General features: G+C 55.9%; 1 protein-coding gene and 1 long non-coding RNA gene across 4 annotated transcripts; one reads left to right on the top strand and one right to left on the bottom strand.

Moving 5' to 3' along the window:
* The first annotated feature begins 384 nt into the window (after positions 1-384).
* On the top strand, positions 385-18,683 carry SAMD14 (sterile alpha motif domain containing 14). 3 transcript variants are annotated; one of them, XM_032279965.1, is made up of 11 exons: positions 664-1,059; positions 5,218-5,272; positions 12,146-12,312; positions 12,771-13,062; positions 13,919-14,006; positions 14,104-14,178; positions 14,285-14,444; positions 15,569-15,652; positions 15,705-15,824; positions 15,930-16,085; positions 16,954-18,683. In XM_032279965.1, exons 2-11 carry the CDS (start codon positions 5,230-5,232, stop codon positions 17,107-17,109), a joined length of 1,341 nt encoding a protein of 446 aa, XP_032135856.1. In that variant the 5' UTR covers positions 664-1,059; positions 5,218-5,229; the 3' UTR covers positions 17,110-18,683. The 3 variants fall into 3 exon arrangements, with proteins under 3 accessions (XP_032135854.1, XP_032135856.1, XP_032135855.1); XM_032279964.1 differs by lacking the exon at positions 15,569-15,652 and adding an exon at positions 3,198-3,355 and having other exon boundaries at positions 712-1,059; XM_032279963.1 differs by lacking the exon at positions 15,569-15,652 and having other exon boundaries at positions 385-1,059.
* LOC116552974 lies at positions 13,707-14,349 on the bottom strand. Its single transcript, XR_004269575.1, has 2 exons — positions 14,259-14,349; positions 13,707-14,001 (listed from the first exon to the last, which is right to left on the bottom strand). It is a non-coding gene; the product is annotated as an uncharacterized LOC116552974 (long non-coding RNA).
* Positions 18,684-18,786: the final 103 nt, after the last annotated feature.

The raw sequence follows: 18,786 nt of genomic DNA, 5'->3' as shown, positions 1-18,786 counted from the left end.
CTAACCTGGCCAGCAGTTGTAGCCCACACGTCACCTCCTCTGGGAATATGCGCCTCCCACCCCCCACCAGCCAGCCGCCGCCGGGACCCAGGCCGGGCCAAGGGTGCGCTCTCCCTTCCCTCTGTGAGCCGGGCCCACCGCACTCTGGCTGGTGAGGGCCTCCCCACTCATCTGCGCCCCCGAATGCCCCGCTGGCCTTGAGCGGGGCTGGGGGATGGGGGGTTCTGTTCACCGCTGTCCCCTCCAGCCTCGGAGCCCCGGCGGACGTCTGTTGAATGAATGAGCGAATCTGGAGCCCTGACAGACCCTGCAGAGCGGGCGGAAGCCCCGTGGGTCCCGCGGCGGGGCCGCCCCGCAGCTACTCCCACCCGCGCAGACTCCGGTGCGCCGCGTCTCCCGCGGGCAGAGAAGTAGCGGCAACTCCGCTCCCCGGGCCGGGCCGTCTCCTCCCCGCCGCCCTCCCCCGCCTCCGCCCCCTCGCTCCCTCCCGCTCTTTGTCTCCTGGGCGCCTGGCTTCCCCGCCACGCGCCCCCCGCAACGCCTCTTCCCCGGGGACCCCCGCGGACCCAGGCCAACGCCACGCGGCGCGAATCGGCCCTGCCAGGCGGGTCTCAGCATCCGGCCGGCCCTGGCGGGCTGCGGGGGCGGGGAGGGAGGTGGCGCTCGCTCTTCGCTCTCCTCTCTCTCTCCTCTCTCTCTCTCTCTCACACACACACATATACACACACACGCGCGCGCACACGCACACGCACGCACACACACAAGGAGCATCCTCCCGTCAGGTCTCCTGGTCCAGCCCCGCCCGCGCCTCCTGTTTCCAGAGAACCTGCTCCCTCTCCCTACCTCCCCCGCCCTCCATCCCCTCCGGCTGCGGGACCCTCCCCCGTCGACCCCACCCCAACCCCAACCCCCGGGATGGAGTGGCTCGAGCCCGCCCGGAGCCCCCCGCGGCCGGGGTGACGGTCCCCCCCGCCCCTCTCCTGCCGGGCCCCCGCCTCGAGCACCATGGGCCTGAGGGGTTCCCGGGGCGCCAGACGCTGAAGATGACCGATGCCGGAGGTGAGGGGCCGGGCGCCCTGGGGTGGACCGGGAGCCGGGGCTGGGGCCACTCAGGCCTGCTGTGGGACCCCGATGGGACCCCGAGCAGGGTTGGACGGGGCCAAGCGACAAGGGCCTTTCTTCCCCTATCCCTAGGGGGACCGTACGGGGCTGGGGTGCCGGGCTGTCAGGGGAGGGGGTGGAGATAGGATTTACGGCCCTAATCCCCTCCCTCCCGCTCCAGGCCCAGAGAAATTAATAAAAAGCTGGTATGGGGGGAGGGGGAGAGGGCTTAACTCTTTCTTGCCCGGCGGGGCGTTGTGCTGATGGATTGGAGAGAAACTAGCCCCCGGGCTCTGCCTGGGGAGACGGGCTCTGGGAGTGAAGTAGGTGGCCGTCCCCAACCTCACCCCATCTCCAGCAGTGCTTTGAGGGGGTGTCCGACTCCTGAGGACTACCCCAAGCCTGGGGCCGGCGGACGGCAGCCATGTGGGAAGGGGGACCACCTCTCCGGCTCCACAGCTGCCCCCCACCGCCCGTCTCCTTTCCCATCCATCTCTTCCCGGCCTTTCCCAGGTGCACTTCTCTCTGTCGCTTTCTCCTCTTCAGGGACCCTTTTCTCTCTCCCGCCCGCAGGGCTTCTCCCTTCTCTACCACCCTCGGGCGTCACTCAGGGCGGCGGGAGCCCTTGTCCCCTGTGCCGCTTCTCCTGGCCCCACTCTCGGTCTGTTGTCTTTCTTCTCAGCAGTCTGTGTGTCTGTCTCGGTTCCTACTCCCCACTTCCTTCCGCTCCCGTTCCCTCCCCAGGAATTGTGCGCCCTTTCTTTCTTTCTTTCTCCTTCCCTTGGGTCCCAAGAGGCTGTGAGCTCACCTGCCTCCCTGCCTCCCAGAGAAGGGTCAAAGGTCATTGGTGCTTCTTCTCCGGGATTGGCAACCTTTCGGGGAAGGGTGTCCAGAGGAACTGGTTCACTTCCACCCTTGTGCAGTTACCTGGCTGAATGTGTGTGTGTGAGTGTGCGGTGTGTGTGGGAGTGGGAGTGGGGGCGGGGTTTGGTGTCTGATTTTTCAAGGCTTAGTTTTGGAAGGAGAGTGTTGGGTGGGAGGGGTCTGGTGACCCTCCGGAGACAGTGCAGGGAGGGTCCCGTATACACCCCAGGAAGTTGTTGAAGTGAAGAGAGCAGTTTGTGCTGAATCAGGATGGCCTGAGAGTGGCTGTGAGCAGGAAACTCCAGACTGGCCCAGAGGCTGCCTGGAGGAGGAGCACTGCAGCCACCGGAGGATCTCCACCCTGGACCGGGCTCTTGAATAAAGAACACAGGATCTTCATTCCCAGAGTCAGAGAAGAGGCACAGTGCCCTCAGAGCCTCCTTTCTGATGGGAGAGGCAGTTCCTGTCTTCAGAGAGTCTCTAGTTTGACGGAAGAATACATGGACCCTCTCTTCTCTGAGTTCTCATCTGATTAGGTGGGGGGAGATGAGACCTATTTTTTTTGTGTGTGTGTTTTTTTTTTTTTTTTTTTTTTTTGAGACAGAGTTTCGCCCTTGTTACCCAGGCTGGAGTGCAATGGCCCGATCTCGGCTCACCGCAACCTCCGCCTCCTGGGTTCAGGCAATTCTCCTGCCTCAGCCTCCTGAGTACCTGGGACTACAGGCCCGCGCCACCATGCCCAGCTAATTTTTTGTAGTTTTAGTAGAGACGGGGTTTCACCATGTTGACCAGGATGGTCTTGATCTCTTGACCTCGTGATCCACCCGCCTCGGCCTCCCAAAGTGCTGGGATTACAGGCTTGAGCCACCGCGCCCGGCTGAGATGAGACCTATTTAAGGAATCAGAGAAGTATGAAGAATTCCCCATTTCCCAGTGGTTGGAGAAGGATGGATTTAGAAATTATGCAGACAAATGAGAGGAGGGCGGGCTACCTAGGACAGCTTCCTGCAGGAGGTGGCAGCTGGGTCCTAGCCAGATAAGGCTTTGTGGTTGAATGAGGAAATGTGGTTTATTCTTAGGGTCAGCCTCCCTTCCCATCTGGCCTGTCAGGACAGGAAGAAACACATTCTAGATCTTTGCTGGTAGCCCCTGGAGCTCAAGAATGGCAGGAGGGTTCTTGGAGGATCTACTTTCCTGATGGCCCCTTCCCACACCTCATTTTCTGCTTTCAGCCCCAGCCATTTATGGAATCTGGAGGTGGTTTTGATGCTTCTCCCAGTCCTGGTCAGTGTGGAGCAACTTCCCTCCCTTTACACTTATCCCTTCCCCCACCCCAAAACTGAAGATCATCACCTAGGAAAGTGCAGAGGGGCAGGAGCCCTGGCTCAAGGTGGAGTTCTGCCTCTTATTTTTTTGCTTTTATTTAGTTAGTTAGTTACCTTTATTTATTTATTTTTTTGAGATGGAGTTTCACTCTTGTCACCCAGGCTAGAGTGCAATGGCATGATCTCAGCTCACCACAACCTCTACCTCCCAGGTTCAAGTGATTCTCCTGACTTAGCCTCCTCAGTAGCTGGGATTACAGGCCTGCACCACCACAACCAGCTATTTTTTGCGTTTTTAGTAGAAACTGGGTTTCACCATGTTGGCCAGGCTGGTCTCGAACTCCTGACCTCAGTTGATCTGCCCGCCTCAGCCTCCCAAAGTGCTAGGGTTACAGGCGTGAGCCACCATGCCCAGCTACTTACTTATTTCTGAGATGAGGATCTCACTATATTGTGCAGGCTTGTCTAGAACTCCTGGGCTCAAGAGATCCTCTCAGCTTCGCCTTCTGAGTAGCTAGGATTATAAGCATTTGCCTGGCTTTAGTTCTGCCTCTCATCTCCTGTTTCTTCGTTTTCACATCTGTAAAGTGGGGATATGAAAATTCCCAAGCCCGGCCAGAGTGCAGGTAGATGATGTCTATGTAATAACAGAAGAGAAAGAGTTGGAAAAGACCCCAGCAGGCATGTGGCCCAGCCTTCCTATATCTGACACATGTATGATCTAGCCCAGTGCCTTGCCATTCTCCTGGGGACCTGAGTGTTAGAAGTAATTGGAGGTCATGTCTCAGCCATGCAGCCTCCCCTTTCCCTAAGCCATCAATGGCCCCTGAGCTTCCTCACTCTCCCCTCATCCAGTATCCCATGGCCAGTGGTCTCCCCAGGGCTACTGGAATCCTACAGCTGCTTGAAAGCCTATTCAAATGGTTTCAGCTGCATGTATCTTTCCCTGTCTGCCCTCCCTTCTTGCTTCCCACCAAAAAACTTTGAACTAAAACAAAAAAACCCTACCCATTCACACTTCTTCCGAGAACATACTTGATGCATCATAGAGGTTTGGCTGTCCACTGTATGCTGTGTGTACTCCTTATACCCTCCTACATCTGTGAGTCTGTCAAGAACTGTTAGAACTGTGTCTGGAACAGTGGCCCTGCTGATGGTGCCAGCTTCCTGAACAGCTCATGTTCAGAAAGGCAGGTGGCGAGGGCACCAGTGATGGGGGTATAGGGAGTGGGGAGGCAGGATTGGAAAAGAGATGGAAATTGATGGATGCAAAGATGGGTGGATGGACAGATGGCAGCAGATGTTGGGTGGATGGGGGCAGATGTTGGATCAGTGGATGAGTAGATAGATGGGTGAGTGAACAGATGATGAGTAGGCAGGTAGATGGATGGATGAATGCATAGGTAGGTAGATGGATGGGAGAACCTGGTCCTGGTCCTGATTTTGCCATTAACTTGCTATGTGATCTTGGGCCAGTCACTCCCCCTTCTGTATTTTCATTTGTAACATGAGAGGATTGGATTCAGTAATCTCCATGCCTTCTCCCAGATTTGATTGCACAGTTGATGATAACTGAAAGTGTTTAGGGGGTGCTAATGATGTAAAGCCCCAAAACAGCGAAGGGGAGAGGTTCAGTGACCCCCATGAAGCCACACAGCCAATCAGTGTACCAGGACCACAGGGCTCCGCCTGTGTCTGTGCCTTGGATTTGCGTCTGCCCCCACCCTCCTACTTTGCCTCCTGCCCCCGTGCCCACAATCTGGGTTATGATTCCAGTGGCTTCTGGGCCAGAGGAAGTGTTCTAAGATAAGGGGAAGGGCCAGCAAGCCTGGAGCAGGTAGCCTTCGGCATCTCCCCTGCCTCAGCTAGTTTTAATCTCTTATTCAGGCTCTCTTTTTCTCTCTCTCTACCCTCTTGTCCTCTCCAGCTGTCTTGAGTCATGGCTTCTTCAAAGCTCCGAGAACCCGCGGATGAGGTTTTTGGTAAGTTCTGTGTGGTTCTATCTCTAGTCAATAGGCACAGCCATGGAGTACTTCCTTCCTGGGCCACTAGGCATTGAAGGGTATAAGGGGGTTCTTGGCGGCGTGTGTGTGTGAGTGTGTGTGTGTGTTTTGTGGCCTGACCCTTTGTCACCACTGTCTTAGTGGACGCACCAGTGATAACAATAAAGGTCCTCATTTATTAAGTGCTTATGCCAGATACTAGGTTAAGCACCCCCATCTCCCATGCACTGTGTTAGTTAACCCTTACAATAACGCTTAGAAGTCAGCCCAGTTTACAGACCAGGAGTGAACGGTACCGAGGGCTAAAGTGACTTGCTTTCAAGATCACATAGCAAGTTAGTGGCAGGGCTGGGTCTAGAACCCCAGACTGCCTGCCTTCCTGCTCTTAGTCATGATCCTGTACACCTACCTGTACATTCCAGCCCAGATGACACACATCACCTCCAAGTCACATAAATAAGTGCAAGGGACCTCACCCTGCCTGGCTGTGTGCTGAAATGAAATGCCTAACACACATAGCTTCCGTATCCCCAGGCTGGCCCCCTCACGCTGGCCTGCACGCCCACGTCCTCAGTACACACTGGGGTGCATGCCCACGCCACGGTACCATCATTTACCCCCTGCAGTCTTCTGTTGTGTGGATTGGAGAAAGAGACCACCCCAGCTGGGCAGTGTTCCCAGCATGCACTGGGGCGGAAAGCCGGTTTCCCAGCTGGATTCCGGTGGAGGAGTCAGGAGTCGGTGAGCAAAGGAACTTGGAGGAATGAGGGAGACGGGGAGAGCTGCCTGCACTTTGAGGGGCTCCTATGCCAGAGGGCCCCCAGTTTCTCCTCTCCTGCCTGCCTTCTCCGCATCTCTCCCTTCTTCCCTCTCTCCCCCAGCCATGCCAGGAACTGCGGCTTCGCTTCCCGTCCCAGTCTCCTCTGCTCCCCTAGCCTTGAACTGCCTCAGGGCCACGGTCTCTGAGTCTGTCTCCACACAGGCCTGACGGAGATGAGCCCTCACTTCCCTGGGTTTTCTGCCCCTACTCCCCCACCTCCCTACCCTGGCCTCCCCACCCAACTCCTGCCTGTTTTCCTCACTGCAGAGGTAGCCGGGTCCTCCCAGCTTCCTGTTGTGAAAGGCCATTAAATATTTATGAATTCCCACTGCCCAGGGCTGGGAGGAGGAGGAAGAGGGAGAGAGATGGGGGAGGAGCTAGGGAAGGAAGGCAGGAGCAGAGAAGAAGGGAAGAGATAGAAGAAGCTGTAGGGAGAGCTTCGCAGAGCAGAGGACCCAGGACAGGCTGGCCGCACCTTGCCTGAAAACCACCAAGCCCCTTAGGCGTTCCCTTGCTCCCCAGCCCCTCCAAGGTAAGATGGCCATGGTGCCGATGTGGCCCAGAGTCCGGAGCAAGGAGCCCTTCTCCCTGTTTTGAGTTGGTTGGGCACCAGTGAGGTGCCTGAGCACTGGCCTGGGAGCCGCTCTCCGTAACTCCCTCTGTACCCTCAGCCAAACGTGTCCTCCTGTCCTCTGTGAGCCTGCTTTCCCATCCATACAATGAGGTTGGACTCAAAATTCCTTCCCATCTCTGCTTCAGAGAGGTTGTAGCATGCTTAATGCTTACCAACAGAGCTAGACCACCTGTCTGTAACCCTGGCCGGCTTCTCACCGGCTTTATGCTGTGGGGCAAATGAAGGCTGCCATGGGGATTCTTGGAGTCCCTTCCTCATAGGGCTGTGGGGAGGCTCAAATGAGCTAGTAATTGTGAAGCACTTAGAACAGTGCCTAGCACAGCAAGAGCTCAATAAGGATTAGCTCTTACTTTTCTGTGGTTCGACCTTCAATCCTTGCTGCTTCCAGACACTGCCTGGAGATTCTATGCCAGGGGGCTGGGAACAGAGGGCACCCTCCCCCAGCTTAGCCCCAGGGGCTGGAAACACCCGCAGGTTGCCCCCTGTGTCCACCCTCCCCCTTCAACCAGTCCCTTCCTGTCCCCTCACAGCTTGTGCTGGTCCCTTGCTGCTCCCTAGGCACTCCAAGTCCAAGGCTGTGCCAGTCCCTCTCCTTAGAAAACTCTTTCTTGTTCTTTCTATGGACCTCGGCTCTTTATGGCTTCCCGGACCTCAGCCTGACTGCTACATTTAAAGTAGTAGCCTCCCAGTATCCCCCATCTTTTCATCCATTTGACAAATATTCATTTATTTATTTATTTATTTTTGATATGGAGTTTTGCTCTTCTTGCCCAGGCTGGAGTGCAATGGCACGATCTTGGCTCACTGCAACCTCCACCTCCTGGGTTCTAGCGATTATCCTGCCTCAGCCTCCAGAGTAACTGGGATGACAGGCATGCACCACCGCACCCAGCTAATTTTGTATTTTTAGTAGAAGCAGGGTTTCACCATGTTAGTCAGGCTGGTCTCGAACTCCTGACCCCAGCTGATTCACCTGCCTCAGCCTCCCAAAGTGCTGGGATTACAGGCATGAGTCACCATGCCTGGCCTTGACAAATATTTATAGAGCTCCTAATATGCATCAGGCTCTGTTCTTGGCTCTGGGCAGACAGCAATGAACCAGCCAGACAAAATCACTGCCTTCATGGAGCGCGAATTCTCATGCAGGGGCAAGCAGGGGGACAGATGATCAAAGCACACATAAATAAACAGGGAACAGACTAGATGGTGGGGAGTGCTTGGCAGAGGATTGAAATGTGGGCATGATGGGATGTGACTTCTGCATGCAGGTGACCTTCATCAGCACCCAAGTGTGTCTGGAGTCTGTCTCCGCCAAAGCATGCACTGCTCCATGGAAGGGTGACTTTGCTTCAACACTACCTGAGCACCGGCTACCTGCCAGCTGCTGCACCAGGGTCTCATGATATACAGTGGACAGGGAAGGGCTTCACCCTCTGCAGCATGTAGGCCAGCAGGAGGAGACAGTCATTGACGACCATATCCGGACCGTATCATGACCATATGGTAGTGGGGTACGGCTGCCAGAGGGTGATGTGGCAGAGTTGATTAGCCAGACAAAGAAGGGCTGGAGAGAGATGGAGCACAGGGATGGAGGTGGGAAGTGAGGTGGAGGCAGATACACATACAGGTATCAGTATAAGCAATTCGTTTGATCCCACAGACGCCATGACCAGTGACAGCCTGTTGAGCTCGTGCTAAGTCATAGCATTATGGTGAGCACTGTCTTTGGATTATTTTATTTAATGCTCACAACCCCCCTATAAGGAAGATAGTGCTAGTGTATCCCATTTTACACATGGGAAAGCTGACACCTAAAAGGAAGTAACTTGCCCAGACTCACTTAGCCAGCAAGTGACAGAACTGGCTTCAGCCTGGGCCATTGGACTCCGGGGGCAGTGCTCTTAGCCATAGTCATACAAGAGGAGGACTCTGTGGGGAACACAGAAAGGGTGGGCTGGACCCCTCAGGCCTTGAATAGAGGGCTGAGTAGCATGGAATTTATATTGTTAGCTTTAGGACTCTTTCTGTGAGAGTTTCCGAAGCAGGAGAGTATGGGACATGGTCAGAAATGTGCTTCAGGCGGAGCACGGTGTCTCACATCTATAATCCCAGCACTTTGGGAAGCTGAGGTGGGCAGATCACTTGAGGTCAGGAGTTCAAGACCAGCCTGGCCAATGTGGCAAAACCCCACCTCTACTAAAAAAAAAAAAAAAAAAAAATTAACCAGGTATGGTGGTGGCGCACACCTGTAGTCCCAGCTATTCAGGAGGCTGAGAGAGGAGAATCGCTTGAGGCTGGGAGTTGGAGGTTGCAGTGAGCTAAGATCATGCCACTCACTCCAGCCTGGGTGACAGCATGATTCTGCGAAAGAAAGAGGGAGAGAGAGGGAAAGAGAAATAAAGAAAAGAAAGAGAAAAAATGTGCATCAGAAAGTTTCTCCTAGTCACATGGAAGGCATGAGGCAGAGCCTCCCACGAGGCAGGGAGCAAAGGTTGGATGGTTCCATGTTTTGGGGTGGCAGGGGGTGGGAAGAGAGGACAGCTCCCCTCCACTCAGGTGAAGATCTGAGCTAAGGCAGTTTGGTCCAGAGGGAGAGGAGAACCCAGCTTCTGTGGGTGTGAGGAGGCCAATCAACAAAACTTTTTTCTTTCATTCAAAGAGTGTGCTGAGCACCTACTGTGTGCCAGGCACTGTTGTCTGCCTGTGGTAGAGCAGTGAACAAAACAGAAACCTGTCTTCATGGAGCTGACATTCTAATGGGTGGAGAGAGACAATAAATGATATAAGCAAAATATGTAGCACCCCAGAGAATGAGAAATGTTATAGGAAAAAAACAGGAGTGGGGTTTTGGGGGGAGGCTATTATAAATTGGGTGGTCTGGGAAGGTCTCAGTGAGAGAAAGCATTTAAGCAAAGACTTGAAGGAAGTGAGGGAGAGAACCATGCAGAAATCTGCAGAAAGAGCCTTTCAGAAAAAGGGCAGAGGCAGTGCAAAGGCAGGGGCAGTACAAAGGCTGTGCAGTGCAGGCTGGCTTGTGTGAGGATAAGCCAGGTGGCCAGCGTGGCTGGAGTGGAGGGACAAGAGTCGTGCTCAGAGAGGCAAGGGAGCACAGGCTGACTCTGCAAGGCCACTGGGAGAACTTTGGCTCTTAATCTGTGTGAGATGGAAGTCACTGGAGGGCTCTGAGCGAGAGAGTGATACAAACTGACATGTTTGATCAGGACCACTCTGGCTGCTGTGTTGCAAATAGACCGTAGATGGGAATGGGAGGTGGAAGGAAGACCAGCTAGGAGGCTTTTTGTGATAATCCAGGCCAAGAGGTGATGACGGCTTAGACCAGAGAGGCTGTGAGCCGTTCTCCCTCTCACTCCCCTCCTTGCCCTCCGTCCTTTCCCCTCCTTTTCTTTCCTCTCCTCTCCTTTCCTCTCCACTCCTCCCTTTCTCTCCATATGTACGCATGTATAGGAGTATACGTATACATTCAAACACCAAACAACTTATTGTGGAAAATCTCAAAGAGATTCAAAATTAGAACAGCGCAGTGTACTCTAGCATGCACTCAAGAACTCATCATGCAGCCTCAGCCACGACCCAGTCACGGCCAGTTTAGTTTCATGTCTAGCCCCATCCATGCCCTACCCCTATTGCCCTGGATTATATGGAACCTAGTCTAAAACATCATATCCCTTCACCGTAAATATTTCAGTATGTCTAGCTAGCTTTTGAAAGTAGAGCTAACGGGATTGTGAATGAATCTGTTTGTAGGATGGTAGGGGAAGCAGTCAAGAATGACTCCAGGGGTTCAGCTGAGCAACTAGAAGGATGGAGCTGCTGTTCACCAGGACTGGGAGGAGGAGCGCCAGGGCGGGAGAGATGAGGAGGTTGCAGCGCATGTAGGGTGAAGACCCCTGGTGGACATTCAAAGTGGAAGTGTCACTAGACAGTTGGACACATGAATTACCAACTGGGTCTGGGGCTGAGAGAGAAGGGTGGCTTAGGGCTGTCTGACTTGGGTGGACAAGGGGGCTTTTCACTGAGTCAAGGAAGAGTGGAGAAGTTGGTTTGAAGCTACAGGATAGGTTCATTTTGATGAGTTGAGCTTGAGATGCCTTGGGGCCTTTGACATGGTCACTTCCCTGGCAGGTGCCTGCGTGCCCACACTTGGAATTCAGGGGAGGGGGTCAAGGCTGGAAATAGAAATAAGTGGTAGTTAAGCCAGGAGAGCAACTGGGGTGGCTTAGGGGTTGTCTGAAGACGGGAAAGAGGAGCAGGAAAGGCAGGGTGGGCATGAGTGATGGAACAGGATCCCTGAGATCATGTTGGGTGGAGTGGGGAAGAAAGGTCTTGACCCATCTCGAAGCCTGGAAAGACCCTTTCTGTTTGGAGACCCCAGTGCCAAGCTCAGGACTGGTACAGCATGAGGGCTTCATCCTGAGGTGCAGCACATGAAAAGTGGTGCCATGGGCAATAAGGATTTTTGTGCTTGACGCTTTGGGTTTGCCTACTCTTCCTCCGTGTCCTCATGCTAGACCTAGGCCTGGCCACAGACCCAGGACAGGAGAGAGGTTTCAGGGGCCTATGGGGCTTTCCTTCCTGTCACTGCTACTGGATTCTGGGGTGGTGAGGGGGTTTGCTCCACTCCAACTGCACATCCTTTAGATGCTCAGCAGTGCTATCTCTGAGTGAGACCCTGTGCGTGGCATAGCCAGCCAGTGTCCCCAGTAGGGCCAGTCTCTAGAGCCAGACTAGCCAGGCCCAAATCCCTGAACATTGCTAGCTGGCAGCTTTAGTCAAGTGACTTAACCTCTTTGAGTTTTAGTTTGCTCAGCTGTAAAGTGTGCATAGGAACTGTCCTAACCCCACTGGGTTGCTTGGCTTGAGAGATGATGTGTGTACATTACCTGGTACGTAGTAAGTGCTTCTTAAATCGTAGTCATTATTTCCATCGTCTCTCCAGCCTCATCCCCAACTCTTCTCTCCACAAAGCTACCCTCCACCTGCCCCAGGAGGTACCACCCTTGCTTCCCCACTTGCTAGCATTGCATGTACCTGTTTTGCCCACCTCATCACTTACAACTCCTACCCAGACCTTAAAACCCAGCTTTGGTGTTTCCTCCTCTGATGTATCCAGACAGGGCTGCCCGGTCCTCTGTGTCTACGTGAGGGTTCATCACAGGGCGCTGTATTTAAGTGCTGGCATGTCTGCTTCACTGGCACACCCGCCCACTCCCACCTGAGACAGGGAGACACCCTGTTTTTCATCTGTCTGTACTCCCAGCACTTGGGAACATTGGTTGAATGCCTGGGGTGTGGGGGCAGGTGGCCCCTTGAGGTGGGCCTCTGGGCTTGCGGTCACCTCTCATGTGTCTGGTCTCTGCCCCCATCCCCCGGTTCGCAGACCTGGACTTGGCTGTGCCAGAGACCGCCAGACTGGACAGCAGTTTACACAAGGCCCGGGCCCAGCTGTTGGCCAAGGGCCGGAGACACCGGCCGTCCCGCTCCAGGCTTCGGGACAGTGCCAGCTCCGCGGAGGATGGTGAAGGCTCCGATGGGCCTGGAGGCAAGGTTGGGGCAAGTTAGGAAAATACACCTACACCCTCGCGCTCCTCCCACTCCTCTGGCTGCTGGATAATCTCTCAAGCGCTGTTCCAGGGAAACCACACCCTCAGACTTCTGACCTAGTCATGTTAAGTGTTAGCTGCAGTTCGCTTCTGGCTAATTGAATCCTTTGTAAAGAAGATATTAGCCCCATCTTACAGCTGAGGAAACTGAGGCCCTGAGAGGTCCTGTAGCAAAGTCACAGTACATGGTGGAGGGGGAATTCAGCCCCAGCCGTGTGACTCAGAGTTCCTGTTTCCCACCTCTCACTGTCCAGCCACCCCGCTGCCTAAGGCTTGAGGAAACCCTCCCTCTAGGCCCCGGAAGGACCCTCGGGGGCCCTCAGTTTTTGGGGTGAAAGTCTCCCAGCTCTTCCGGGAAGGGTGGAGGAGGGTTCTCGGGTGAGCGGCTGCCGTCTCCTGCAGGTGACCGACGGCTGCGGGAGCCCCCTGCACCGGCTGCGCTCGCCTTTGCACGCAGGCCCGGGGTCCCCGGCCGGGGGCTCTTTCTGCCTGGATCCTCCCGGGCTGCGGCGCAGCCTGGACGAGGACGAGCCGCCGCCCTCGCCGCTCACGCGCTACCGGCCCCTGCACAACGCTGCCTCGCACGAAGGCCTGGCTGCCGCCTCCTGCTCGCCGCCGCGCTCCGCGCCGTCCTCCGACAGCTCCCCCAGCTTCGTGCGCCGCCACCCGCGCCGCGCAGAGCCGCACAGCGAAGGTGAGTTACAGCCGGCGCCGCACCCTCTGCTGGTCGTTCCCGGGCGCAGCGGCCCTCCCGGTCCCAGCGCGCAACGAAGCCGCGTGGAGCAGCTGGGCAGGGTGGCTGGGGGAGGTGGAGAGTAAACCTCGCGGCTCAAGTCATTCTTTACCCAGCGCCCACTAAGTGCCAGACCCTGTGGGCTCTGAGACACCCAGGTGAGCAAACATATGCAGTCTTTATCATCACAGTTTAGGGGAGAAACCGTCAAATCAGGCCTGGCTCTGCAGCTCACGCCTGTAATCCCAGCACCTTGGGAGGCCTAGGTGGGAGGATAGCTTGAGCCCAGGAGTTCTGAGCTCCAGTGAGCTATGATCACTCCTTGCCTCAGAAACAAAACAAAACCCCAATCAAATCATCCTTTAATTGAATGTGTAGTTTCAGACTGTAATAAGTGCTATCTGGGAAGTGTGCAGCGGCGTCGCGGGAGGGCATACACCAGGATGCCTGGCCTGGCTGAGAACATCCTGGAAATGACATTTGAGCCAAGATTGGAAGGCTGGCTAGAAGTTGGCTAGGATCAAATTGAGTAAATAGTAGTGGTCCCTACCTATTTGAAACATTTTACAGTTTGTAAAAGACTGTCGTAAGCATCCCATTAGGTGCCGTTAAGCAGGCAGATGTTATTATCCCATATTTAAAATGGAGGAAGCCCAGAGAGGTAAAGTGTCCTGTCCTAGGACACCCTCTATTTAAGGGCACCAGAGCCACGCTGCCTGATTCTAAGTCAAGAGAATTTCCACCACCCCACACCGGCAGCCAAAGGAGGCAGGCCGGCCACCAAACGGGCAATTTTCTACCTTCTCTCCCTGGATAGATGACAGCCGTGATGCCAGTCCTCCTGAGCCTGCCAGCCCCACCATCGGCCTGGATAAGAAGACTCGGCGAAAGTTCCTGGACCTGGGGTGAGTGGAGGCGGGGCTAGATCACAGGGCTTGGAGCTGCTGTGTTAAGGGTGGCACAGTGGGCAGCCCTGCCCCACTCCTCGCTGCCTCCCCACAGGGTCACCCTGCGCCGAGCATCCACAGGCAAGAGCCGGAAGGAGAAAGGCAGCAACCGCCTGTCCATGGGCAGCAGGTGAGAGGTGCCCACGGTGGCCCACCCACAGCTCCCACCCCTGGCTCCCCGTGTGTCCCAGTCCTCCCCTCTGTACCCACACCCATGCTGGACACTCTCTCTGCAGGGAATCAGTGGAGGGCTCCAGCAGGTCAGGGGGCTCCCCGTTCCTGCCTTTTTCCTGGTTCACAGACAGTGGCAAGGGGTCAGCATCCTCGGGTAGCACCACCTCCCCTGCCTGCTCCCCTAAACACGAGGGCTTCAGCCCTAAGAAGTCAGCTTCCCAGGTAAGTCCATGCCTTTTTTGTCCCCAAACTGACCCCCAGTCTTAGGTGACATGAGGGAGTACTTCACCCTGGCTCAGGCTGGGATTCAGACATTCCTGGAATCAATTTGTCCATCCATGGAGCCACGCGGTGATCCATTACTTCATGCATTCTCTGAATTCATTCATTCACTCATCCACTACTTCATATTCTGAGTAGTTCATTCCTTGATGCAGTCACTGCTTCACGCATTCAACAAATCACTGAACACATGAATCCCTACTGTTTACCCAGCCGGAGACTTCCTTCATTCCTGCTAACTATTCTGCCTGGCTCAGCTCTAAGCCCACTCCTGTGTGAGGAGCTGGGCCACCTGCTTGGTAGGGTGAGGCTTGGGGGATATAGAGACGAACAGGACCCCAACCTAGTGCTCCAAAAGCTTACAACCGTGTGACGTGAGAACAAGTAAGAGAAGCAATCATGAGCATCTGTGTATGTTCAGAGAGCCCTCTGCAGTTTACAAAGCCCCAAACACATTCTGCTTTACTCTCACAGAGGCTCAGTGAAGTAGGGAGGAAAGGCACACTCATCAACATTGCACAGATGAGCAAAGGACAGCCCAGAGAGAAGGGGCTTGTCCACAGACTGGCACAGATTTAGGTGCCAAGCTCTATGACCCCCAGCCTAGTGCTTGTTCTATGGTTCCGTTTCTTACGTGCAGCCGGGCAGAGGAGAAAATCAGAAGCTGGAAACTCGAGAGAGAAAGAATCCCTTTGGACCTGGAACTTCCTTCTTTCTTCCCTCCCTTCCTTCCTTCCCTTATGCTGGGCACTGGGGACACCATGGTGAACAAGATACACCCCAGGGCCTCCTAAAACTCACAGTCCAATGAGGATAAAGACCTCTAATCAAGCACTTATTAGCTGGAGTGCTAGAGGCCAGGCAGGAGACACATAGCAGAGATGCCTGATCCAACCTGGGGGAATCCTCGTGGGCTGCCTGTAGGAAGTGACACCTTGCCTGAGACCTCCTCCATTCCTACTAACCTGGCTTGGTTCGAGCCCCATGTCCTCCAGATGGCTGCCTGCCTTCCCAGAGGCTTCAGGTTCTAATGCCTGACATGAGTTACCATGTCCTGTGTGCAGGCCCAGCTCCTGGCCCATGCACAAAGGGCACAGAGCAACTCCTGGTGCCCAGTCCAGGACTTCAGCTCCACCCAGATAGGTATGGTGGGTTGGGGGTGAGCTCTGTCCTCAGTGGCATACACTTGCTTCTGTCTAGGAATCAACCCTGAGTGATGACTCCACACCCCCCAGCAGCAGCCCCAAGATACCGAGTGGGCCCCGGCAGGAAGCCAAATGTTCTTATCCTTACCACACGCTGTCTCAGTCTTCGGATGAGGTGAGCAAGGCTGGCCCAGGGCGCCCATGGAGTCCTGACCTCTGACTCTGCAAAGTGCTCAGGTCACAGGCCAAGCCTCCCCCTCACTCCTTGGTCTCTGCCCAGTTCCTGGATGAGCCCCTTCCCCCCGTCCACCATTGGACCAGCCAGCAGGTGGGCCAGTGGCTGCAGAGCCTCAACCTGGAGCAGTATGCCACCGAGTTTGCTGCCCGGCAGGTAGACGGGCCGCAGCTACTGCAGCTGGACGGAAGCAAACTGAAGGTGGGTCAGAGTGGAAGGGCCATGACCCAGCCCAGTTAGTTACTTGAGGCAATGTTCAAGTATTGGAAGCCCCTCCTTCTGACCTTTGACCCTCAGCCCAGCCTCCTAGGCTGGCCTTTTCACTCCATCTGTGGCCACTACCCTGACCTCTGACCTCTAGGCAAGGTCCTTGGTCTAACCTTTGTGTTGTAGTTTGACTTGAAACTCAAGCCCATGACTTGAGTGTGACCTTCAAGCTCCAGCCCTGGTCTCCAGGCTGACCTTGCCCTCTAGGATGACCTTTGATGCACATGACTTCCTTAGTATCATGGGAAGCCATGCGTCTCCCCCTGGTCAGCTTGGCGTGATTCTGTCTCAGAGGCTAGAGGTAGTGGTAGGCAGGGGGAGGAAGCTGGAAGGGGGTGGGTGGCCTCTGACCTCTATGCTGGGAGGTTCCTGGCCTGTCTCCTGCTCTCTGTTGAGTTGCTTGGGGCAGGGATGGTGAGAAAAGTCCCCAGAAAGTCTCTGGAAGTGAGGAGGGTCTTTGGCCACTGACTAGCTGTGTGACCTTGGGCAAGTGACTTTCCATCTCTGGGTCTCAGGAGGTTGGGCAGGGCCAGGCCAAGGCTGAAATCCTGAGTGGAAGAATGGTGGGGGGAGGGCAAAGCACCTGATACCCTCAACCCTCATCTCTCCCAACCACACTCGTTCCAAATTCTTGCTCTGGGGGTTCCGATCCATGGGCAGGTCACGGTGTGGGGAGAGGAGGCTCCTCTTCAGGGAGGATTCAGAGCTCCACAGAGTGTACCTGGGGCAAAAGGACCCTGGGTGTGGGGCCAGGACCGGGATGGTTCCGGGGCTCTCTCCCTCACCCCGGACTCCTCTCCAGAGCCTGGGGCTCAGCAACTCTCATGACCGGGCGCTGGTGAAGCGGAAGTTGAAGGAGCTGGCAGCAGCTGCGGAGAAGGAGCGCAAGGCCCAGGAGAAGGCTGCGCGGCAGCGGGAGAAGCTCCGGCGCAGAGAGCAGGAGGCCAAAAAGAGCTAGGGGAGCGTGCACAGGGCTGGTGCCTGGCAGGGGCGGCCGCTGGCTCGGCGGGCACAGGCCTTACCAGGGAGGCTGGGCCTGGGCGCCGCGCTTGGGCTAGCCTAGTCCCACGCTCTTGGGGGGACACACCCTCTCTCACCTTGTCACTTGGTCTGGACCCAGAGCCCCCAGAAAGGGAGACCCCAGGGAGAGGGGCTAGTAATAAATCCCATTTTGAGGACTTGTTTGGCACAGAGTTCCTGGGGGAGGAGCAGATGAAGGGGAGAGGGCAGAGAGGCCAGGGCTGAGGCAAGTCTGGGAGCCTGGATCAGGCTGTCCCACTGCCCTCAGGCCATCGTGGGGCAGGGGTGGAGGGGAGCTAGGAGGCCGGCCTGCCTGCTTCCCTGCCAGACGCCCAGAGACGATGGGCGGGCCCCAAGGCCCAGAGCTAGGCCGGGCGTTTCGGCAGGAGCAGGAGTTGGGGCTGCTCCTCTCCACTCTTCCAGGCAGCTGTGTGGTGGGAGAGCTCAGTCCTGCTCCCCAGAGAGGCCAGTGGGCGCTGCAGCAAGTCGCACTCAGGGTAGATCCTCAGCCAAACTCCAACAGGAGAGCAGAGAAAGCGGCCTGTGATCAGTGCAGTCTTTGCCAGGACTCGAGAAGGGAGGATGCACACCCCCTTCTCCCTCTCCCCTCCTCTGTCCTGTGGGTTCCAGGGGGTGAGATGACCCCACAGACCACACAGATCTGCCTCTTGGGGTCTACTCAAGACCCGGTCTTTGACCCAGCCAGGACCCCCTTAGCTTCCTGCTGCTTCCTCAGAGGGCACCTGAGCCCTCTTTGGGAGCTGAGCAAACAGGAGCTGATGGGGACAGAGGATACCACTCCCACCAGCCAAGGCCTAGGAGCTACCAACCTGGTCAACCCTCACCCCAGCCAGGCAGAGAGGCAAAACCTGGGGGTCCCTGGCAGCTGCCAGGTTGGAAAGGTTCATTAGCCCTCCCCTATCTGCCCCCCACATTGTCAGGGAATCAGTGGGCTCAGAACCAGCAAGCGGTGCAAGCTCTGCTTCGCTGGGCCACACCGAGGGCTGGGAGCAGCTCCCTGGATGGGGGTGGAGTCTGCCAGCAGCCTGGTGACAGCATGTGTCCTTTTTAGGAAATGTCCTTGGAGGAAGTGTCCATGTGTGGCGCTGGTCAGCAGCTAGCCCTGCTTCCAGGACACTGGTCAAAGTTACCAATGGGGCCAGGGGCTCCTGGTTAGAACCCCCTCCAACTCCTCCCATCTGCCTGGAGTGGCAGATGGCACCAATGCATGCTGGCTCCCTCATTCCTGCCAGGGGCCAAGGCTGACGGCCAGCACCCTGTACCTGGGACTCTGCCCCAATTCCCCCTCTGCGATCTGTGCTGGGAGAGGGGCTTCAGAGGGAAACAGATAAAGGACACTGGCACCATCTGGGCCTGGTGGCGGGGCCATGGGAGGTTGGGAGGCACCCACGTCCTTAAAGCCATCAGTAGCTATAGTGGGTGCCCACCTGCATGTGAAGGGGAGGCAGTTCTCAATTTATTTCAATAAATACGATGTGCCAGTGACCAGAATTTCTATCTGCTCCAGTTGTTGGGTTGGTCTGACTGTGCTAGTCCCTGAGTGTGGTGAGACAACAGGTCTGTCACCAGGTGCTAGACCATCCAGAGCTCTGAA

The sequence above is a fragment of the Sapajus apella genome, unplaced genomic scaffold, assembly GCF_009761245.1.
Source record: "Sapajus apella isolate SASKATOON/1434 unplaced genomic scaffold, GSC_monkey_1.0 scaffold12, whole genome shotgun sequence".
In the NCBI taxonomy this organism is placed as follows: Eukaryota; Metazoa; Chordata; class Mammalia; order Primates; family Cebidae; genus Sapajus; species Sapajus apella.
This window is presented reverse-complemented; position numbering and strand designations above follow the sequence as displayed.

Coding starts and splice junctions, on each gene's coding strand:
- SAMD14 (XM_032279965.1), top strand. CDS start 5,230: ATGGCTTCTTCAAAGCTCCGAGAACCCGCGGATGAGGTTTTTG. Junction 14,445..15,568: donor CTAAGAAGTCAGCTTCCCAG/GTAAGTCCATGC, acceptor TCCTGTGTGCAG/GCCCAGCTCCTGGCCCATGC. Junction 16,086..16,953: donor TGGACGGAAGCAAACTGAAG/GTGGGTCAGAGT, acceptor ACTCCTCTCCAG/AGCCTGGGGCTCAGCAACTC.